Source organism: Protopterus annectens, chromosome 8.part0 (assembly GCF_019279795.1).
Source record: "Protopterus annectens isolate FY-2018-M chromosome 8.part0, PAN1.0, whole genome shotgun sequence".
Taxonomy (NCBI): domain Eukaryota; kingdom Metazoa; phylum Chordata; order Ceratodontiformes; family Protopteridae; genus Protopterus; species Protopterus annectens.
In genome coordinates, this window is record NC_056741.1 from 1,201,968,189 (window position 1) to 1,201,993,281 (window position 25,093).

A 25,093-nucleotide genomic window follows, 5' to 3' on the forward strand; every position below is an offset into this window, starting at 1 on the left:
GTTAGGTTACAAGAGGAAGAAACAGGGGTGATGAGGGTGGTTAGTCAGGGTTACTACAAGGGCAAAGCCAGTGCTTTTGGAGGTGTTTTTTAAGTTCTAGTTTGAAAAGTGGCAAGGATGTTTATTAGAGTTAGTTCATTGGGTAGCAGGTTCCACTTTTTTCCTGCTGTGTTGGTAAACAGAGTCACCAGCTGCATTATTAGACTTTAAGCTAGCAAGGAGTTTGTTAGAACGCAGGGAGTTCAGATTATTGTATGGGACTAGGAGTTTTGAGAGTATAGGGGTATTATTGGGTTGGTGAAATATCTTGTGGGCAATTGTGAGTTGGGGGATTTTCAGATGGTATATACTATGACTGAGTCCATGTCCTAGCCACAGAAAGTCTCACAAGTAGATTGAAGAGCCTAGAAGAGTCAGTATAACCTCCAGACAGAAAAACTACTTTCTGATGCAAAATGTTCAAGACAACAGACAAAACACACCGGACCCAGTTCCCCGCAACTTTGCAATGAAGAAAGAGCAATCCCCACAGGAACCCAGGACAGGCTGGCAGCCAAAAAGGCTTCTGACGATTTGTCTGTGGAGCTTAGCAGAGTCAGTAAAGTACTCAGGCAGGAATTTAAGGTTTTGTAGCAAACTATTTTTTAATGACAGCCCACAAAACCACAAGCCCTTAACAATAAAATCCGAATTAGAAATTCATTTTTTCCTTACAAAAAATAAATATTTTTAAAGAATTCCCTACAGGGAACTAAAACTATAAATTTCAAAGCCAAGACTTTTCATAACCCTAAAAAGCCCAGACATTGCCTCAAATATATACATTGTTTTGGCTAAAATGAAACTGGTTTCTTCACAAAAAATTGATATGCTGAACATACTCTCGACCATAATACTTATCTACCTAACCTTGTAGAAATTCTTGCAGACCACAGGTCACTAAAACCCCACAAGAAATGCATAGTCTTCAGTGGCAAGAAATCCTTGTTATCCATGCCACTGGTTTTATCCTGCTTCCCTTGTGCAGGGCAGTGACTAGGTGAGTCTGGAAGGTGTTCTAAAACTTTGGAAGCTGTCCAGCTGGCCCAGTCCTTGGTAGGATGTCCCATTTAGCTTGGGCTACTGCAGCAGTTGTCTAAGGTTCAACATAGTGCTACACATTACTCAAGAGCCATGAAAACAATTGAACTAGTGTATGAATTTTTTCACTAAACATACTGCCCTTGTCCCCTGAAAAGCAAAGTACAATTAAATGAACGACATCTGCTAAACAACAATATCAACTAATTATTAGAGGACAGAAAGTACAGTTGTGTAGACTCACCATAAATGTAGATGTTGAATGTATTCCACTGTTGCAGTCATCACACTTGGGTTATCTACCTGCAGGTAGCCCGGCCTGAATACCAGAGACTAAGCATTTCTGAGTCAGTTGGTGTTGCTTCAGGACTGATGTCAGGTCGTCAGGGGTATTAAAAAAAAAAAAACAGGCAGCTGACGCCATTACATGAGTTTTGCTTGCCCCAAATGTCAGGAGCCCCCCAAATAGGGAGCCAAGTTATGGCGGAAAAAACGCCACCAGTAAAAAGTAAATACCAAGAGCCCTTTAAGGGGTGAGTAATAGATATAGATAAGGAGAGAGAGACACAGGGGCTGGAAGGTGGAAAACCAGGACTGCAACAGTGAATACACTCGAACATCTACATTAATCGTAAGTGTACAGAATTGTACTATGTTCATGTTTCACTGTTGCAGTCATCAACACTTGGGTCGATTCCCACAGCTGAAGAATGGGTGGAGGCAGTCAAGAAGAGTTGGGGCTGGCTAGTATGCCCTGCAGGACTGCTGTTGCAAACCCCGCCCTGGATTTGGAAAAGATAGGCAGGTGGTAATGCTTGGTGAAGGTGTGACCAGAACTCCAGGTAGCAGCTTCCAGAATGTTCCTAGTAGGGACTCCCCTGAGGAATGCTGTAGAAGTTGAAGTTGCCCTAGTGGAATGCGTTCTGACCACCAGAGGGGGTGGTTTTCCCATGGTGTTTGTAACAGAAATGGATACAGTGTGCTATCCATTTGGAGATGGTTTGTTTTGATATAGCCTTGCCCTCTGCCCCTGGTGCAAAGCTGACTAGTAAGTGGTCAGATTTCCTGAAGGGCTTAGTCCCATCAAGGTAGAATCTGAGCTGTCTGTGCACGTCTGAAAAAAAAAAAAGAGTGCAGGATCCTTTCCCCTTTATTTTGAGGATTAGGGAAAAAATCTGGCAAATGGATAGATAGGTTGAAAGCCACACTGGACCACTTTAGGCATAAAAGTAGGGTTAGTCCTGAGGGAGACCATGTCAGCATAAAAAATAATGAAGGGTTCCACAGCCATAAGTGCTTGTAGCTCCGACACTCTTCTAGCTGAAGTGATGGCCAGAAACAAGGCTGTTTTCCAAGAGAGGAATTTTAGCTCTGCTGACGCTGCAGGCTCAAGGGGGGGGGGGGGTGAGCTTTTCCAACACAAAGTTAAGGTCCCAAGCAGGGGTGGGGGCTCTCCCTGATGGCCTTACGTTGTTGGCCCCTCTCAGGAATTGTTTGATGAGAGAAGACAGGTCGCTATAATAAGCAGAGACGGCAGAGGCATGGATCCTAATGGAAGAGAAGGATAGGCCTCTGTGGAGTAAATCTGCTAGGTAAATCCAGGATGAGAGGTAAGGAGGGCAGTGCTGTGGCAATCATTTAGAGAGAATCCAGGAACAATACCTTTTCCACTTATCAGCATAGGATTTCCTTGTACAGGTCTTCTGGCTTCAAGAATGACGTCCAGCACCTGCTTGCCACTGGAGGAGAATTCAAGGAATAAGCCAAGCTGCAAGGTTCAGAGTTTGCAGTTGCAGATACAAGATCTGTCCCTCCTGAGTGAGGAGGGTTGGGATCTGGGGTAGGTGCCATGGTGGCACCAGTGACAGACTGCACAGTAGTGGGCACCAGTGCTGGCATGGCCAGTCTGGGGCAATCAGGATTGCCCTTGGTCTTTCCTGTCTTATCTTGAGTAATACTCTTGTAAGAAGAAGCAGAGGAAGAAATGCATAGATTGAGAGGTTTACCCACTGGAAGGATAGGGCATCCACTTTCCAGGCCCTGCTGTGAGGTGTCCTGGTGCAGAATTTGCTGAGCTGGTGATTGTAGGGGGAGTCAAATAGGTTCACCTTCGGGGTTCCCCATTTCTGGGTTAGAATGCGGAAGGTGTTGAGGTCCAATTGCCACTCGTGTGGGTCTAGGAGATTTCCGCTTAAGTCATCTGCCAGAGAGTTTTGTTTGTCTGGCAAGAATTGAGCTTGCAGATGAATATGCATGGCCAAAGCCACGTTTCCACAGGGTCATGGCTAGCCTGCATAGTGGGAAAGAGTGGGTTCCCCCTGCTTGCTGATGTACCACATCACTGTGGTGTTGTTGGTTTTTATTAGCAGGGGTCATGGTGAGAGTAGGGATCTGAAAGCGGCTCCGGACTCATCCTAGGTACAGACATCCGCAGGTTCTGTAATCAAAGAGACTTGAGGCATACCGGACTCCGAACGGGTCTTGGTAGCGGCCTGCAAATCCACTGAAGCAGACATCAGGGGCTGCGAAAGCGCCTCACTGAGTAACGGCAAACTGGCAACTAGCTTAAAGGAAGCGTCGTCGGCAGTTTTGGACCTGTGCAATCTGTCTCTGTCTTAATCCTTACATTTTTTCAGAAGATCGGTAGACAGATGGCTTACCAAAGCAATTACGGAATATGGAGATAGAGAGCAAAAGTATTTAGCGACAATAAGGAACTGACAATGAATAGTTCAGGCGTTGAACCAAAACACAAAACCAACAGCGAGGTACGTCATGGTCTGGACCTAAACCGGTAACAGAGTAAGAATGGAAATCTTGATGTGGTATTTGCTTTCCCCAGGCGAGACAATTGTCAACTTTTTCTGACATCGGTTAGAGCAAGAAAAAAGGATCCCCAAAGGGGTACTTAGCTTTCGAAGACTTCAGGAGGATTCAATTCGGAAACGAAAACTCAGGTAGCGGCCGACCCACACTCATGCTAACTGCTTCTGCTTCGGGCTCCTCGGTAAGAAAGACTGATGTAATGCCGTCAGCTGCCTGTTTTTATACCCCTGACAACCAGACATCAGTCCTGAAACAACAGCAACCGACGCATAAATACTAAGTCTCTGGTATACAGGCCGACTGAAGGCTACCTGCAGGCAGATAACCCAAGTGTGAGGACTGCAACAGTGAAACACGAAGAACATCTTACTAGATTAATCTACTCTCCATGGGTTCACACAGCATCAATACTGCTATATTTGGTGTCAAATCCAGACAGTCATCTGAAAATGTAATTCAGGCATTAAGCCACGAGGAAATTCTTCCTAGATAAAAGATCTTTTAGCAAGAATACTTGCAGTATTACAAACCAGTATTAGGCAGTCTATGTACAACAGATTACTGTCTTATCAAAGTGCAAAGCAAATACTATTTTTTCTCATGCAAAACTACCCCCCGCCCGCCAAAGGAGGGCAGCAGCAGCACTTTCCCACTAAAAGTACCTGAATAAATTGAATGGATTATGTTGTTTCCACTTTGCACGAATGATACCAGTGCCATCATCACACCCATGGTGGAGGACAAAGCCTCCTCATTCCCATAGCGGGAATAAATTGGCTTGCCAGCTTCACTTAACACAAAGACATGCTTCCTGTGCATGCGCCAGCTTTCTGCTGTAACATCTTCTTCCCTGTGTGAGGAAACCAAGTCTGCTCCAAAGGGAGAACAAAGTTCTTTTTTTTCACACACAACTAAGGGCCTCCCAGAAAATTCACTGGAGTCCTCCAAGGTGTTGTCAGTTGAGGCAGAGTCAGATAGCTCCTTGTCACTGGATGCATCTTTTTCTTCATCAGGCACCACTTCTTCCTCTGTAGAGCACACAGATCCCTCACATTCATCATTTTGTGCTTCTTCTGTAACTGCTTCTCTTATGCCATCTTCTGGGTTTGTTGCTTCTGCATCATGTTCTTTTACTTCTGGAATAAAGAAAAAAAGATCTGATAAACATACGTGTTCTCTACACTGCAAGGTACAAGCTTTAGTGTATTACAATTTCACACTAGGAAATGTACAGGTCTTAACACAGTATTTAGAAGCAAAGAAGTTCTCAAGAAACCTCAGTAATAAGCTGCTGCATAATCACTAATTGCTCAGCTAATGATCTTTTTTCAAAAGCAGTATGTCATAGCCGACTCTTCTGACTGTCTCACCTTTGGTTCCTACAACATACACAGACTCTTCTGTCTTACATTTGGTTCCTGCATATACAAAACAACTATCAAATGGATAGTCATTCTGGCAGCAATATTTGGGCATTCATCTATAAATTGCACTTCAATGGAAATTTTAGATGCAAACACAAGAGAAAAGTCACAGCTTGAATTGTGTCAAAATCTCAGATGCTGTTAGAGCTACTAAAGAAAACACATGGTGGAGACAACATAGCACACAAAGACTGCAGTGAAAAAGGGAAAACAGGGGAACTGAGCATGAATCAAAAACAGAGAAGGCTCACCCAAAGTATCTAGTGACAGGTGCGTGGTCACCTTACTCACCTACACTGCAAAACAGCAAGGGGTGCACAGCCATAATGGACACAAAAAGTACAGTTGTGTACACTTACCATAAATGTAGATGTTAGAGTGTATTTAATGTTGCAGTTATTACATTTTGGGTAATCTGCTGGCAGGTTGCTCTCAGTCGGCCTGAATATCAAAGTCTTGGGTCCTGCGTCGGTTGCTGTCTCCTCTTCCATGACGTCAGGGGTATAAAAAACATGCAGCCGATGCCATTTTATTCAGTTTTTCTTGCCCCAGATGTCAGGTGCCCCCCAAATGGGGAGCAAAAAAAAAAAAAAAAAAAAAAAAAATTATATATATATACACACACACCTATCTCTCTCACATTATATATATATATATATATATATATATATATATATATATATATATATATATATATATATATATATATATATATATAAACAGCAATATATGTAAATGCACTTTTAGCAACATAAACTTTACCTTCATCTAAAAGCAAATACACCACAAAGGCTTTAGAATAATGAAGGAAAGAGAAGTTATAGAAAAAGGGGGATGGTGGATGGGTAACCTGGACTGCAACAGTGAATACACTTGAACATCTACATTTATGGTAAGCGTACACAATTGTACTATGTTCATGTTTCACTGCTGTAGTCATTACATTTTGGGTAGAATCCCAAAGCTATGGATGGGAGGATGGAACTAAATAGTATTACGAGCTGCTACAAGGTCCTGCAGAACTGCAGTGGCAAAGCCTGCCCCGGACTTGAGGCAAATGATAATGCTTTGTAAAAGTATGAACAGAGCTCCAAGTAGCAGCTTCTAGAATGTCTTTGGTTGGAACTCCTCTGAGAAAGGCTGCTGAGGTAGAGGCAGCCCTGGCGGAATGTGACCAGATTCCCTTGGGCACTGGTTTACCATGATGCAAGTAGCAGAAACAAATGCAGTGGCTTATCCACTTAGAAATAGTCTGCTTTGATATAGCCTTCCCCTCTGATCCTGCAGCAAATGCCACAAGTAGTTGCTCAGACTTTGAGATTTGGTCCTGTTTAAGTAGAATCTTAGTGGTCTGTGTACTTCCAATGAATGCAGAATCCGCTCCCCCTTGTTCTGCGGATTTGGGTAAAATGTTGGCAGTTGAATAGTTTGATTAAGAGCCACACTGGATACCACCTTAGGCATAAAGGAAGGATTGGTCCTGAGGGACACCCTGCCTGGGTAAAATGTAATAAAAAGCTCCACAGCCATGAGGGCATATTGTTCTGAAACCCTTCTTGCTGAAGTGATTGCCAAAAGGGAAGCTGTTTTCCAAGATAAAAACTTTATATCCGCATTAGCTGCTGGTTCGAAAGGAGGCAGGGTGAGTTTTTCCAGCACAAAATTTAGGTCCCATGAAGGAGTTGGTGATCTTCTGGGAGGCCTTAAATTTTTGGCCCCTCTAAGATACTGTTTTAGCTGAGGACGAGAAAAAATGGGAGGCTCCATGTTGTAATGAGCCGAAATGGCAGAGGCATGGATTTTTATTGAAGAAGATAAGCCCTTGTCAAACATCTCAGTCAAGTATTGTAAAATCTGAGGAATATTTGGGTTTGTTGTGCCTGTTCCTTGGGCTTGGTTCCAAGCACAGAATATCTTCCATTTATCAGCATAAGATTTAAGTACTAGGCCTTCTGGCTTCCAAAATGACATCCATCACAGATTTACTGAGAGGTGTTTGTTTGCATAATTACATGATCAGCCATGCTTGCCAGGTTCAGGGCTTGGAGCTGAGTGTGCAGAATTTGATTGCTCTGCTGAGAAAGTAAATGAGGTATCAGAGGCAAGTACCAAGGAGGGAGATGAGACATATTCCTTAGAATTGGGTACCAGTACTGGCGAGGCCAGTCCCGGGCAATTAGGATAATTTTTGGTTTCTCCAAAAGAATAATCCTCAGGAGGAGATGCAAATAGGATGGATTCTACTGCATCTGAATCCTCATAGGGTGATACAGAAAATTCCTGATCAGAAGAGGGATCAGAAGAAATAGAAACCTGATCTGAAGATTCATGATCAGTGTCTTGCCAAGGCCTCTTGGGGGGGGGGTTGAGAACTCCTGATAAAGGTAATTAAGTCCTCAGCCATTTTGATAATATGTTTTTTAGGCATAGGGGCCTGTACACGTGGCTCATGCATCAGTTTTTTAGACTTAAAAGTTGTTTTTGAAACTGGCGTCAGTTTTATATAGCAATGTTGAGGCCTGAAAACACCCTCAGAAGTCGGAGCCTGCTTAGCGGCTCCGGACCCATCCGAGGGAGAGACATGTGCGGGTTCAATACTCTTTGAGAATCTCGCGGCATACCGGACTCTGCACGAGTCTCGGTAGAGGCCTGCGACTCTAAAGTAGCGGGCATCAGGGGCTGTGAAAGCACCTCACTGCGTACCGGCGACTGGCTTAGGAGAAGCTTTGTTTTCGGTTTTGGACCTCGGTCTGTCTCGGTCTTTTTCTTTGCGTTTTTTGTGAACTCTGGTAGTCGGATTGCTATCTGACGACATTTCATGGTAATTAAATCTGGATCAAAAATATTTTGAAGCAAAAATATAAAGACGCTCAATAGTGCATTGGTTAAATCTAGCACAAAACCGACAGCAAGGCACATTATGATCTGGGCCTAGGCAAGGAATACAGTACAAATGAAAATACTTGAGGTATTTGCTTCCCACAAGTAATGCAATTATTAACTTTTACTGACATCGGTAAGGAGCAAGAAAAAAAGTTTCCCCAACGGGGTACTTAGCTTTAATTGAAGACTTCGGTTCTGAAACTTGAATGTGAAAATTTCAGGAGTCGGTCGACCGGCACTTGCGAACTGCTTCTGCTTCGGGCACCGCGCGGCAAGAAAGACCGAATAAAATGGCGTCAGCTGCACGTTTTATAACCCTGACGACCTGACGTCATGGAAGCGGAGACAGCAACTGATGCAGGACCCATGACTTTGATATTCAGGCCGACTGAGGGCATCCTGCCAGCAGATTACCCAAAATGCAATGACTGCAACAGTGAAACATGAAGAACATACACTGCTTTAAGGTACAGTTCTGATCACAGCAGAACTTTCTACAAAATAAATTTCAATGTCCAAGATGTTTCCAAATATTTCCGAGTTCCAAGAACACTTAGTCACACACAAAAGAGCCATCAGCATGCCCAAAGTCTATACAGTCCACCATGTCTACTGCAGTAATAAAAGTGTATAGTCACCATACTATCCCAAACAGCCTGTACATTCAATCATGTGGCCCTGCAAGGAAAGCATGTTCCAACAAGGAGACTATCTCACCTTCAAATATTTAAATGCTGACCCAAATTTAAAAAAGAAAATAGGGAACAGTATGTCAAATGACAGAAATTTTGTGGCAAGTAGGAAGACTAAGAAGTGAGAAGAGGTAAGGGATGTGGGTGGCCCAGTTCCACATTAGTTGGCAGGGGTCACTAGCCCCACCCTTAATAAAGGTACTTGCCATATATCTTGACCCTTGCAATACTAATTTATAAAAAACATTAGTAGCACTGGAGTTCTGGGTTTGCAGAATGGTCAGGCTTAAAAATGTAATGTTTATACTATGTGTTCATTTTTATTAGTCTGATTTTCAACAGAATGAAATTACAACTACAATGTTCTCTTTGCATAACGATCACATTTACTACATTGGCATGTGTAAATACTTGTGTATTCTATGCCATTTGTTTGGCTATGAATTTATTCAACAAATACCAATTAATTTTTTTAGTACAGGGACAGAATCTGCTAAACTAGACCTATTTTAGCTTCAGATACATTGATTCTAAATAAGAGGTAAAAATTAAATACATTTTGTACAAATGAATATGAAGAAAATATGGATCCACATCACATACATAGTACCAAACCACTCACCTCATGAATACAACAGCCGAGTGACAGTATTGCACATCCCAACAATCAATAAACTCAGTGACACTACAAAAAAGCAATACTGACAGTACTGCACAGCTCAAAAACGAATAAACTCAGTGATAATAAAGCAATACTGGCAAGCAAACCTGTCATCTATACCAGTTATAAAGAATGTTCCCCATTTTAAATTTAAAAAATTCTATGTTCTAGACTGTTCCTTGCTGACAGGTATGCTGCACATTTATTGATAATAGTTTTTAAAGAAATGTATTAATTCATCAAAAGAAAGATTTCTTTATATGAATAAGCAGTCATTCATGCTCTGTGCTTGACAGTAGTCATTAGTAACGGTTTCACATTTTGGAAACAGACCGCTACTCAACTTAGTGCAATAAAAGATATTTATAATTAACCATATGCATATAAAGCTTTGGTGGGACAGTAACCTCCCTCTGGATATTAGTTTGTCATGGAGCTGCCAAGCAATTGAAATTCAACTAGATGCACTTTTTTTTTTTTTTTTTTTTTACTGCATAACGGTTTTAAAACACGTAGATGATAGGGATTATACAGTGAATGTATCAGTGGACTGAGACTGCCATTCAAGCCCATCACTCACTGAAACCATGCTCCAACTGGGTAAAAATGTTGGTGTGGTACTTCTGAGATACTGTGGGAAAAGCTACTTCCGACATAAGTCACCATATTTATTTTTCACTGAAAGGAAAGGAGAACAAATATGATTAAACAGATGCCATGTCCAGTTTACTTGAGGAATTATGCCAACAAAAGAAATCAAGAATGCCACAGTCAGAGGTGGAGCCTAGATGGTAGATTGAAAGCAGCACTTTTTTTTTTTTTATATAGAGCTCCATAAAAATACTTTAACAGGAAAATATATATATATTTTTTTTTTTAGAAAAAAAAGTTAATTAACATTCTTCAACTTATTCACTACCAATATACTAACTTTGGAATATATTCTTCAAAAATTTCCTGTCAGAAATATCTGGAGTTTAAAACTTGTCTTGGAAAACGAGTGGTTCAAAGAGATGCAGAAACTACTCTGAGGAAAGAAATCAAGTTGATGTCCTCTACCCTACAACAGTTATCTTTGAAAATGGACAGTTTCACGGACAACTTAGAAAATTTAAGAGAAAGTTCAAGTTCTCAAATGGAACCTTCAAATAACTACTACAGTAACATCAAACCAAAATATTAAACATTGAAGAGTCTTTGTCTGATATAGATGGAAGGCTTAGAGAGGAGGAAATCCAAGGTGAATTTCTTCAGCAACAGAATAAGAGGCTTACCAACAAGATGGACGATTTGGAAAATAGAGAAAGGAGATCTAATATAAGAAGAGCTATTGGGAAACATATTCCTTAATCTTCTTCATCCACACCCAGATCTATTATAGTAAATTGCTTTCTTATCTTGACAAAGAACTAGTTCTTAAATGTGCTTGGAGGAAAAGCCCTCTGAAGTATAATCAGAATCTAATCAGATTTGTTGATGACTATTCCTCTAGTCCTAGAAAGGAAGAAAAAAGCTTGGCCACATGTGAAGTTAGTAAAACAAAAGAAAAGCCCAACTTGCACATCCTGCAAAAATAAGGATTTTTTTTTTTCAAATGAAATGAGGCCATTTAATGACATTGAGGAAGCAATTACTTTCATCAAAAACAATAACAATGACAGTTCCAGAGGAGATGGATTGGTCTTAAACTACTTCACTGAAAAGATCCCCTGAAAAAAATACTTGGGTTGATGTGAGGAAAAAAAAAAAGCAAAGAACTGATAAGTATCACCTCTACTGCTTCTCTCAAAGAATCAACTAAAACTAAAAGTCGTTGTTAAAGGAAATATAGTATGTATTGTCCATCTAGTTTCTCAAGCTTTTTGCTAATTTCCTTTCACTACAGTCATTGCTTCATATATATACTTTTGGTTTGTTAGCTACTTATACACAATAGTCTGATAACAGTCTAACGGACACTGCTATTTAACATTATCTTGGGATGGGAAACTGTAGAAAAGTGATGTTTAAGAAAAATGCCCGATACACATCCTATACATTGAAATCTAACAGTGAAAATACATAGAATGTTTCTGATTTCATTAATGGCATATGAGCTTTAAGCATACATTATAATTTCGTAATGAAACAAGCCCTTTTGGTTAAAATTGTTTCTGGTCTCTGTGGAATCATTATATAAAGTACAGTCTTGTTTTTTCAGTTAAACCACTTTTTTTTTTTTTTTTTTTTTTTTTTTAAAACAAGGCTTTCTCATAAGAGACTTGTAAACTGTCATCCCTGTTTACATCGCAAGCATCCAAATGCACTTACCGCATTAACTTACATACTGCTCAGTTTGTTGTTCATTTACTTTTTTATTACTTTGCCAGTGTTATAACCCACCACAAAAGTATGTAACATTCTTAATCAAGATAAACAATGCAGACTAACCTCCTCATACATGGGTACCTGTCAAATCTTCGAACACGCAAAATTTTGAACGTTACATGGTAAAGACCAAACGTTCGAAATGGAGTGCTCGAAGATAGACTTTCAATGGCACCGTAACACCGTACACTGTAGATAGGGAGAATTTCCCTTTTCTGCACTGAAGTGCGGTATCGGAGTTGGTATATTAAAGTAGGCAGGGTTTGCCCCCCTGCCTACACTGTTAGCGTTTTTTTTTCTGGGTTTTTTTTTTTTTTTTTTACGTTCGATCATCCAAATGTTGAACATTTGGTCTCGACCATGTAATGTTCAACATTTTGGACGTTCGAACATTTAACATAAACCCTCATACATTTTGTACCTAACCAGACAGCTGTATCCATCTTCATCCAGCATGACATCAGCTCTTAATTCATCCTTAAAAATAGCTCTTTTATAGGTTCATAGGTTTATACTAGGCTATCTGCCCTAAGGCATTTATAAGCCTAGCCCAAAGTTATGTGGCTTACGCCACCCCTTATGTTAGAAATAATGTGCCCATTAGTTTGTTGTGCCTCTGTCCAGCAGTGACACAGAGATGATTCCCAGGGTAAACCTACGATCTCCCATCCACTGGTCAAGATTTCTCTTGAACAGAGCCAGCGAGGTGCTCTGCCTCACATGGACCGGGATTTTATTCCACAGCATGGGGAGTCTCTGGGTGATAAATCTATCCCTCCAGCACGTCCTATTTATATCCGTGCTAAGGTTTAAGTCACTTGCTCTAGTGGTTCTGGTGGATTTGGATTTTTTGAGGTGGAGCATGTCCATTAATTCCGGGTTGGTCATGGCCTTGTATGTCAGGCACAGGTCACCTCTGAGCAGACGGTATGCAACTGAATAGAGTTGGAGTTTCTTCAGTCTGGCAGTATACGACAGGTTTTGGAGTCCCTTTACCCTTTTGGTGAGGAACTTTTGGGGTCTCTCCAATTGCTGCAGGTGTCGGGTGAGATGCATCCCGAATGGGGCATTGTACTTGATCATTGGTCTGATAAGTGAAGAGTACAGGGGAACAATGACCTCACTTGATCTGGATGTGAATCCCTTCATGATCAGATGGGCAATGTAGAAGGTCTTTCGAACCACGTTAGCAACGTGAGTGTCAAACGAGAGGCCACTGTCAACCTGGGTACCCAGGTCCCTGATAACCTCTTCTGTGCTTAGTGGGTTGCCACCTATATGGTAGCTTGGGGTTACCTTGTTTTTCCCGAAGGGTATGACTATACACTTTTTTGCGTTTAACTTCAGGCCATGGCTCTGGCACCAGCTATCAGTTTCCGTGAGACCCCTCTGAAGGATGTCTGTGTCCGATGTACTATCCACTATGGCACCCAGTTTGCAGTCATCCGCAAACTTTGTCAGCCATAGTCCTCCTATGTTTGCCTGTACTTCTGAGAAGTAGATGCCGAACAATAGGGGGCCAAGGACTGGGCCCTGTGGGACATCACTTGTAACCGGATTGGAGTCTGACATGGCTCCAGCAACTCTAACTCTGTGGGTTCTGTCCTTTAGCCAGTTTGCAACCCATCTTGTGACATATGGGTTTACATTTAAGCTGGTAAGTTTCTCTATGATACCAGAGTGGGGTATTGTGTCGAAAGCTTTTGCAAGGTCAAGGTAGGCTGTATGGACTGACTTTCCCTCATCAATGGCCTTGGTAACTGTTTCGAAGAAGTCGACCAAGTTCAGAAGGCAAGACCTGCCCTTGACAAAGCCAAACTGGGTTGGGTCCAAGGTCTGCAAGTCCCCTATGTCCTTGTTTAGGAGTTCCATTATGATCCTCTCCATAGCTTTGCAGACCAGGCTTGTTAAGCTTATGGGGCGGTAATTACCAGGGTCCGTAGAGGCATCGCCTTTGGAGTGGGACCACAGTTGCCGTACGCCACTCCTTGGGCACATATCCTGTGGTAAGGCTAAGATTAAACAGCTTCCTTATGTGCGGGTTTAGTTCTTCATTGAGTTCATGTAGCACACAGCCGTGGACACCATCCGGTCCCATTGATGCTGTGTTTTTAGCTTTAGAGAGCAGCTTTCACCTGCGCATTTGAGATGTCTGGGAGGCTACACTGTTGGGATAGTTATCTCTCCTTTTGGGGGGGGAGAGGGGGGTGAAGTTTGCACTGAACCTGTCTGCCAGTATGTTGGCAATGTCTGTGGGTTCAGTGATTTTTGTATCATTTTGGACTAATTCTGAGCATATCTGGGAGTTTCCACCAAGGTTTCTGACATAGCTGAAAAAGGCCTTATGATTGTCTTTTGAATCTATGGCAATTTTTTTTTTCAAAGTTGGCCTTGGATGATTTTATGAGGGATCTTAGTTTCTTGCTAGTACTGATCAAAGATGCCTTCCCTTTTTGGGATTTTGCTCCATCATGTAATAGCTTTCTCCTCTTATTGTAAAGTTTATGGCTGGGGTCCACCAGACTGGACGTTTGCCCTTGGTGGAAAGAGTCTTGGTTTAATTTGGGATTGCCTGATCCATGCAGTCCTGAAGGTGTTCCTAGAAGGCATTTGTAAGGGCTTCCGCAGCTTGGGTTGTGGTTTCCATTGGCTCGGGGGCCTTGAAGGATACCACACCTGTCTTGAGTAGTGTGAAGTTTGCTTTAGAGAAGTTCTTCACTGTGGTCTTTTTTGTTTGGGGTGGGGGCGGGATGTGGATTTCTTGTGAAATTAGTTTATGATCTGATCTCACCAAAGAGGGATATACTTCCGGTGTGGAGCATTTTGTCCCCATGTTTGTGATGAGATCTAGTAAATTTTCTCCTCTTGTGGGGACGGTGACTAGTTGTTCCATGGCATTTGAATTCATGAACTCCAGGAACCTTTGGGCTAGAAAGTTGGGGCTTGAGTAATGTTCCCAGTCTATATTCAGGTAGTTGAAGTCACCCAATATGATGGTGTTTGGTGATACATTTATACCCTCCAGTGTCTTCAGGAAGGCTGTGTGGGTTTCCTGAGTTTGAGAGGGTGGCCTGTAGCATGCTACAAATTGTAGAGCAGTTTTGCCTATGGTTAATTGCACCTGGATGGTTTCCGATGCTTCGTGGGTATCCTTGATGAATATGGATACACCCCCTCCTTTTGTGGTATGGTCCGGGTTTTGGGGCCGGAACGCATGATATGGAGGTAAAACCTGATAGTGCCGGGGTGCTCTCAGGAGCCTTGAACCAGGTTTCAGTCACAGCACAGACATCGATGTTCTCCATACTGAGAAGGGCCTCGAGTGCGTGCATTTTGAGATTTAGACATCTGGCATTGAGCAGCATTACCCTTAGATTCTTCCCGTTTTTGTTTTCTAGGGTGGTAGGTTTAGGATTTGAGCCTTGCCTAAAAAATGGCACTACGGGGGTGGCTAGAGCCTTAGCCAATATCCGGAATCCCAGGGGTGACAGGTGCAAGCCGTCCCTTGCGAAGCAGCGTGGCTTGTCAAGCATGTCATCCCAAGCAGACAGACACTGGATCCCCTTTGAATGACACCAGAAATTAAGCCAATTGTTAAAGCTGATCATCTTGTCACTATTGTGGCATCATTCGTGGTGAAGGAAGGATACTGCTCAGGGTCAGGGTCATACCTGCCTGGGCTACATAAATCAGAGAGCTCCTTTATGTCTCTTTTCATGTAGTCCAGGGAGGTACGTCTCAGGTCATTCACACCAGCATGGACAATGACTGTCATACTTGTACTTGCCGTGGAGTGACCTGAGTGCTTGTGTTATGTGGCGGATTCTAGGGCCCGATAGGCAGCTTACCGTGACATTCTCCTTGTTCAGCCTGTTGAGTGGGACGTCAGTGTGTCTGACTATGGAGTCACCTATGACAAGTATGTTTGGTGTTGTATTTGGCCTTAAGGGCAGTGACTGCTTTGCACACTGATTTGTTTATGTGTTGTTTGTGTGGTGTCTTGAGTTTGCATTTGCTTGGGTGTCTGCTTTGGAGGCCTTTGCTGTTTAGGTAAATTTTTACTCAGGGCCTCCGAGTATGTCTTAGTGTGTTTATGTGTTTGATTCAGTGGTGTGGTTGAGTTATGTGAGACTGGTATTGTGGTGTGTGTAGTTGCCTTCTCCTCCTGCCTGGTCTTGCCAGTCCTGAGTTGAGAGAGCTCAGCCTCCAGTTTGGCTAAATAGCTGCATCTCTCGCAAGTGTTAGTGTTATGTGGGAGGAGGAGAGGGTTGTCCGTGTACATGAGGCAATTGTAACATTGCCTCAGAATTCCCAGATTCACCAACTGGGCAGGAGAGGATGCCAGCATCTGACCCTTCGACATGCTAGAAAGAATTATGAGTTGGTATGAGACAGAAAAGTAGAGGGCTTAGCAGGGAAGTGGGCACTCCTGGGGGGGTTTGCAAGTGAAGGATTTGTATAATATAGGAGTGCTTGACCTGCAAAGAAAATGGTTATAAGACAAGGGATATGCTTTTAAGACAAGTGCTGAGCTTTTTGAGAAGAAAAAGCAATTAGGAACAAGTGCTGCGCTTTTTAGTGAAGGTGTAAACTGTTTAGGTTCCTAACAGAGCAGTTCTAAGGGAAAAATTGAAGAACAGACTTTATAGAGCCAGAAAAAGTTTAACCTTGTTAAACCGGCGCTGTCCGATGCTGCTCTAGTGGCAACTCCGCTCTAAATCGCGCTAAAGCACATTAAGGCGTGCTTGATAGCAGGGGCTGGAAAGAAGCAGGAATAGACCCAAAACGGACAATAAAACTACAGTTTCAAGTCAGTAACCACTCCTACGGAGGGCAGGGAAGCTGCTCAATGTTATGCACTGCCACTGATCAACAGAGAGACTTTCCTTTAGCCCAAGCAAAAATGGCCTCACAGAAACTTAAACAGTTCAGGAAACAGCAAGCCTGTAACGGATCTTTTTTAAATCTCAGAAAAGTGGGAAAAAAGCAAGATTTTTTTTTTTTGTTTTTGTTTTTTTCAGAGATAGCAGAGGTTCACAGGTAATATCAAGTTATAACAGTGCAGTAAATGACCCCATACAAGAGTGCTAGGTCAAGGACAGAAAATATGCAAGTTTTGAGAAAAAAAACTATTTAAAATTAAGTGCAAACAGGAAATTCAGTAAACAACTTTTGGTTGTGCTCTAAATACAGCTACTAATGCAGAAATCAAGTTTAACAAGCCAGAAAATGCAGAAATCAAGTTTAACAAGCCAGAAAATGCTCAAACTAGGCAGCTATGCAGAAAAACTTAGCAAATAAACAGAGAAAAAATACTTAAAATCTCAAAAGTGGCTCCATTCTTCTCTCAGCATTTTCTCCTCTTGGTGGGTGCTTCACCAACAGCCAACAAGCCTGAAAAGACGCCAAAAACATGAGGCAACTAGGTTTTAAGAGAGGAAGATATGCCTGTGTACACAAACTACCTTCTGTATACATGCCTGTTATTTTTACCACTAGCATTTTCTGACATTACTCATGACACTTGTGGCGTGAGAAAATGGATTTTGTTTCGTGGATGTCCATTGAGAGAGTTGCTTCAGTCATTTGGTCAGTGATGTTGAACACGGGGTTGCTGCGATCTATTGCATATCGGAATTGTGACACTTTTGATACTGCTTAAACCATGTACCACTGCTTTTGTATCTTCTGATCTCTTTGGTCACCATGGTGTTTGCCATGACAGCACTTTGCCTCGGTGTCAATGATTTTCACTTCTACGAGATCATATTTTGTCAATACATGCTTCACGGAATATTTGTACTGTATTCTTTTGTGTTTGTGCGGAGCTGTCATTTCTTTCCTTTGGGAAAGATTGCATTTAATGGAGGCAATATTGAGCTGAGAATGCCATTTGTTTTATGACTGTTGGAAGGGCATGATGAGTGCACGGTGGAATGATGAGCCTTTGTTCCAACTTGTTGAGCCTAATCTGATGTTTGCTTGTATATTTTTGAACAGTCTCTGGAATTTGCCATGTGTTCACTGAAGAGAAACTTCAGTTCTCAAAACAATTGGTACAGCTAACGGTTTGGATGCAAGTGCAAAGTATGTTTTGGTTTCGGTTTTAAGGTTTGACTGGTAGCGGTCACAACTGCTGACTTCCTATTGCAGAGTGCTCATTTCTTTCTCTCACACTCTGGTAGTCTCCCTTTTGTGATACTAGTGTCTCATTTGGGCTGTTGGTGTGTCTTTGGATAGAATGGGAACCTCTGAAGGGCATCAGCAGGGTTGCAATGATGCCTAATGATGGATTTCATATACCTACTTTCTTCTACTTGTGAACATAAGAAAGTTTCTCATACAAGTTAGTACTGTAAGCTACACCCCTTTGCTAATGTCCGAATGGATATTATTCCAAATATTGAGGGAATCAGTGTTCTGCCCTACATAATTTCCTATACGAGTTTGTAGGAAAACATTGTCAATGACATTATGGTACACGCCCCTATACATTTCCTCATTGCCTTAAAGAGACAGTAGACTTTTTGAACTCCTTAACATCTTTGAACAAAATGTTTTTTAAAGTTATAAAGTAAGGAAATTCCAAGGTACATGAGTGTATTTAGTTTAAAATTATTTATCAACACATATATATGCTGATCATCTTACATAAATAATTCAACTAGGGAATTCAGTTATATAATTAAAATTAATATTGTATATACATTTGAAGCCATACAGACAGAGGGCAAAGCAGTAATATATAACAATAGTCCCTTTATAAGGCATATTCTAAGTTTGACATGAATTACACAGGACTTGGTCAACAATTGAAATAAGAAATGTGACCTTATGATGTGTATGTTTTATCACAGACAAGATTGTAATACGGAATGTTTTGTAATGAATGGGAAACAATTACATCCTCAAGTGGGAAAGGGTGTGTAAAGTACTAGTTGGTTTTTGACCTTCTATTGTGGCATGTACCACGAGAAAACTTTTATCTGATGTATGATATAACAACTAGGCATTATAGGCGAGTCCATACCTGTGATTGTTTTATGTATGCTGCTTCTTCTAGACAATTCATTTAAAGTAGAAGGAATGCATAATTTACAGTACATTTACCCCTTTAGGATACTGACTGTGTTGAAATGCCACTATTATTAGGAACTTGACAGAGTGGATATCCTACTTCCTTTTAAAGGATGGTAACATTTCATAGACCACTTTACTGTCAATGCTCCGTTTCTATGATGCAGTATTAAAAGGTATTGATTTTTATGCTTAAACACTGTATATGTCTGAATTAGAACCCTATGGCTCGTGTTTATATTAAAATTGAAAATTCTAATATTTTATCATTAATGTAATCTGTTCAGAGTTTATTCTAAATTAATGACAATTTAACTCTCTATTTGGAGCATTGTGTAATCTAATAAGTAAGATACATGCTTCTTTTACACGCTAGATATCTTTGACAGCAATGTTCTAATAGCAACTGTATACACCAAAGGGTTTCTTTATACACAGATTACTGTGATCTCTGTTCTTAACCTAATTCACTTGAGTGAATGTACATATAATAGAAAATATACCGATTCACTGTTTATAGGAAAGTGATTGTATTGTTTCCTCTTATGCTAGTGGTACTGCAGAAAGTAGAGAGTTATAGGAAAGCACTAGCACACTACTGTTCTGGATATGACATACAGACAGTAGAAGATATCCCCAAATATTCCCGTAAAAAGTAGAAGCCCTGGCTTATAGTTGTTACTACTGTTATTGTACCCCACAACACAACCTACAGTGTATCCTACAACCCAGATACTAAATGAAATAGTTGGTGTATAGGGATCCACTAATGATGGTATGAAACGGGATTATTGTAACACCTTTCATGATGTTCTACCTGTACTATACAAATATTTGTTCAATATGAACCTGTGTACCTGGTTTATCACACACAACTGTCAACTATGATAATAAGTGTTTTTCCACAATCAGCATTTATTCATATGTGTTAGATTAAAAAATCACTTGTTTATAACAAGGAATAATCTAACATATTCTCCAGACTAACATTTAATGGAGCCTCTAATCTTTCAATAGAGTTTGGTTTATTTTCAGTAATGAGGGTTAATCTGACTGAACTTTTTAGTTCCATCAGAATGGGAATGATTTTCATTCCATGTTTGATAAAAGGTTTTTAGAAGTATCTGTTTTGTACACGTGTTTGAGATCATTTACTATCTATATCTCTATATGTCTATATGTCTATATCTCTATATCTCTATATGTCTATATCTCTATATGTCTATATGTCTATATCTCTATATCTCTATATCTATATATATATATATACACACACACACACACACACACACACATATATATATGTTTTCTTATTCTTCTGGCCTATTTTCAGTTCTAATTTATATAACTAAACAGGAATCAATAATCTGTCTATTAGATGTAATAAATGTATTAAAGTTATACAGCAATTAACAAAATATCTTGTCACTATATCCAATCCAAATATTCTTCAATAGTAAATAACTAAGATGGACAGTGTTGCTTTCTTTGAACATTAATGGTTTAAATAACCCAAGGAAAAGATCCAACTTACTTAAATATCTAAAATTAAATAAAGCACAAGTGCTATTCTTGCAGGAAACTCACTTTAAAGCTAATGATAACTTCATTTGGAATCCAAATGAATTTCTAAGGTTATCCAATTCATCATATAGTAAAAAAAAAGGGGCATTAATACTATGGAGGAAAAGTGTCACCAATCCTCAAGTTACCTATAACTATGAAGACAGAGATGGTCTTTTATCAATTGTAATAAGATTTAGTAACAGAATTTGGACTTTGGTGAACTTATATTGGTCCCTGGTATGGGAGTAGGAACAGTTAAAAAGCATACAGATCTCATCAATAAAACTTCAAAGGGTAATTTAATTATGGGAGGGGATTTTAACTGTACTTTAGATAGTTTGGAGACTACTAATAAAAGTATTACTTCTACAGGGAGAACTCTTAAAAAATGGATAGATAATTTGCAATTAAGACTCATTTAGTCTTAAGATAATTCATTATTATTTTCTCATAGCGATCATAGATTCAATACCCAAACGAGAATTGATAAAATATTTGTATCCCAAGATTTAAACAGGATATCATATTTTTCTATAACCTTATCTGATCACAACGCACTCATTCTTAAATTTCAATCGGACTTTAAGAGATTGATCTTTACTAAAATAATCTTGGCTTACATCACTAAATTATAACAGTTTAAACCATGGCTAGACTCGGAAATACAATACTTCTTAGATACAAATTATACTAGTCACAAACAGTTATTTTATAGGATTCCCTAAAAGCATATCTTTATGGCAAAATTATTACTTTGTGCAATAAAACAAAGGAATGGAAATCAGAATTAGTTGATATTCAAAAACAAATAGAAATTAACTAAGAATGTGATAGATTCAGTTGCAAAAAAAAAAAAAATTGGGGAAGTAAATAAAAAATACAATGATATCTTAACTCACAAAACCAATTTGGGTTTGGAAAAATTAAAACTAAATTCTTTCTCTGTCTCTCCCAAGTATATGCATAATCTAGCAATGACATTAAAAAGACATTCCACTGAAAATACCACAAATATAATTCATGAGGGGAAAAATAATAATGTCTCAGAAAGTGACATATTGGAAGCCTTTAAATTTCATTTTACAAAACATTACAATAATGATTCACGTCGTAACAACTTAGACTCGGACTCCTCAGATATAAACAAAATACCAGAAAGCTTAATCCTAAATATTCAAACATGAGAAGTTATGTACCTACCATAACGTTCCATGTTAGTTGTCTTCTCTCGCCTTCTTTCTTGCTTGATGGGTTCGGAGCCGATCCTCTGCTCCGACTCGGCACTTGCTAAGCTCGAGAGTCACTTTTACCAGCTCGAGGCAGCCCCATATCCCATGATGCAAGGCGGTAAGTACCCAGATCTCGTTTGGTACCTATAGGCAATAACACTTAGCACAAAAAACCTTTCCAGAAGGAAAGAAAGGCAAAAAGCGTAAAGGATGGGCTATAAAAATGACCAGAACTAGCTGGTCTTAAGAAGCAATCTTCCAGAAAGGGAGAAAAAGGTCTGTCCAGGCTATGGGGGCAGGAGGGAGGGTCGCAAGAAAGAAGGCGAGAGAAGACAACTAACATGGAATGTTATGGTAGGTACATAACTTCTCAATGTTAAGTTGTCAATCTCGCCTTCATTCTTGCTTGATGAGACCGCGTCCCTAGCACCTCTATCCTGGGTGGCTCAATGGAACAGACTCTTGAGAACTGTAGAGCCAAAACTGTCTCTATCCCTGGAGGCCAAATCCAATTTGTAATGAGAAACAAAGGTATGAGGAGTGGCCCAAGTGGCTGCTGCACAAATAGTGTCTAAGGGGAGTCTAGCCTGAAAAGCTGTGGAAGTGGCTAAACTTCTGGTGGAATGCACTTTTGGTTTTGAGCACAGCTGTTTGCCCCTGAGCTGATAGATTTTGGAGATGGTGGAAGAAAGCCATCTAGATAAGGTCACTTTGGAGACAGGAAGGCCTTTCTTATTTTCAGCATAAGAAAGAAAGCTGATCGGATTTCCTGAATTGTTTTGTTCTGCCCAAATATCTGAGTTGGCGGTGAACATCAAGATAATGTAATTTTTGTTCCGATCTGTTGGAGTAATTAGGGAAAAATACAGGGAGATCAATAGATTGGTTCAAATTAGCTTTCGAGGCCACCTTAGGCAAAAAGGATGGATTAGTTCTCAAGGATACCCTGTCCTTGTGGAAGACCAAGTAAGGGGGACGAACAGAGAGCATGAAGTTCTGACACTCTCCTGGCCGAGGTAATAGCAACAAGGAAGAGTGTTTTCTATGAAAGAAACTTCAGGGAACATGAAACAGCTGGCTCGAAGGGAGGAAGAATTAAGGATGTCAGCACTAGATTTAGGTCCCATTGAGGAGGAGGACTCCTGACAGGAGGTTTAAGGAGAAAAATTCCTTTTAGAAAGGCTCTACAAAGCCTGTGGGACATAATGTTGTGATCTGCAAACCCAACATGAAAGTTCGAGATAGCAGCCAACTGAACTTTGATCGTGGAAGATGAAGAGCCCGAGTGAAAGATTTCCGCTAAGAAATCCAAAACTGCATGAACAGGGGCAGTAAAGGGATCTATATTTTTTGATTTTGCCCAACAAGAGAAGCGTTTCCACTTGCTGGCATAAATCCTTCTAGTAGAGGATTTAAGGGAAGCCACTATGATATCCCTAACCGGGTTAGAGAATAGGAAGCCTGGCTAAGGAAGGAAGTGGAGCAACCAAGCCATGAGGTTGAGAGAAGGAATAGACTGATGCAGGTGACCCGATTGGTGGATCAGAAGGTCTGGCACTGGGTCCAGATGCCACGGCTGCACCAATAGGTGACGATGGAGGAACGGAAACCAAATTTGTCGAGGCCAATGAGAATCATTTTGTCTCTCAAAACGATGGCTTTCTGGAGTACTTGTGGAATCAACGGAAAGGGAGGAAAAGGCATAAAGAAGTCCCTGGGGCCAATCCTGGGTAAGAGCGTCTCTGGGGGGATGGCCTGGTAGTGGGAAGAGAGAAAAGAAGTCTGGGCATTTGCTGTTTTGGGGAGTAGCAAAAAGATCGCAACATGGGCGGCCCCATTCTAGAAAAATCTCCTCCACTATAGATTGTTTGAGAGACCACTCGTGCGGCATGAGAATAGCTCTGCTCAATCTGTCCGCTAAAAAGTTGGTTTTCCCAGGGATATGCGTTGCTACCAGAAACCGATGAGAGGAGATCGCCCATTGCCAAAGTCTGAGAGCTTCTCGACACAAGGGGTAGGACTTGGATCCGCCCAGTTTGTTGATATACCATACTACATACATGTTGTCTGTGTGAACTGCAATTGTTCCCAAGGGAAGAAAGTCGTTGAGGGCTTGCAACGTTAAAAGCACTGCTCTCATCTCTAGGACATTTATGTGCAGGTGGTATTCGAACGGTTGCCACGTCCCATGAACCATCCTGCCCTGATAATGACCCCCCCACCCGATCAGGGAGGCGTCCATAGTGACTGTGGCTACCGGGGCCGGGGATACAAAGGGTCTGCCCTGATGAATCTGGAGAGAAGAAATCCACCAGGATAGGTGGTTTTTGCAAACTTGTGTCACCAGGATTTGGTGACGCATGGGAAGTTGTTGGTAAGACCACTGGGTGAACAACATCCATTGAAGAAGATGCATGTAGAAGCGGGCCAAAGGAAGAAGGGTAATGGCCGCTGCCATGAGGCCCAACACTTTCAGGACCATTCTGGCTTGCACCTTTTTGCTGGCAAGGATGATCTGCACGTGACTTTAGATATCTGAGATTCTTTGGTCTGTGAGGGTTGCTGACATCCGAACAGTGTTTAAATTTGCGCCTATGAAAGTAATAGACTGGCAGGGCAATAAGGAGGATTTTTCGTAGTTGATCGAAATTCCTAATGGAGTGCAGAGATTTAGGGTGTAATCCCTGGCTTGGAGAAGTTGATGCCTGGTGGTGGCTGAAAGGAGCCAGTCGTCGAGATACGGAAACACCTGGAATCCTTGACGTCTCAGGTGAGCCGTGACCACTGCCATACATTTGGTGAACACTCTGGGGGCTGTAGTGAGACCAAAGGGCAGGGCTCTGAATTGAAAATGACTGGACCCCAGCTGAAAGCGGAGAAACCTTCTGGAGCGTCTGTGAATTTTTATGTGATAGTACGCATCCTGAAGGTCTATTGAGCACATCCAGTTGTCTTTGTCCAGGAAGGGCAAAATTGATTGAAGTGTGACCATTCGAAATCTTGTCTCTGACTTGTCGAGTCTGCTGAGATCCAATATTGGTCTCCAATCTCCCGTCTTTTTAGGTACCAAAAAGAACCTTGAGTAGATTCCGGGCTCTGAATGGTCTGTTGTAACTGGCTGAATGGCCCTTTTGTGTAGAAGCTTTGATACTTCTAACTTTGCGATTTCCCTTAGACCGGGTGGCACATCTGGAAGGGAATTTTTGTGAGTGAAAGGACTTTCCTCGAAAGGAATTTTGTAACCCTCTGATATGATCGACTGTACCCATCTGTCTTGTGAGAGGGAAC

At 41.1% G+C, this 25,093-nt stretch overlaps 1 protein-coding gene across 1 annotated transcript in view; it reads right to left on the reverse strand.

The window, feature by feature from the left end:
• The window catches only part of LOC122809304 (vacuolar fusion protein MON1 homolog B-like), a 466,888-nt gene that overhangs the window by 307,897 nt on the left and 133,898 nt on the right, over nucleotides 1–25,093 (reverse strand). The window contains exon 3 of the mRNA XM_044080694.1: nucleotides 4,569–5,042. Within this exon, the coding sequence (XP_043936629.1) occupies nucleotides 4,569–5,042 (474 nt within the window). The remainder of the gene's footprint in view (nucleotides 1–4,568; nucleotides 5,043–25,093) is intronic.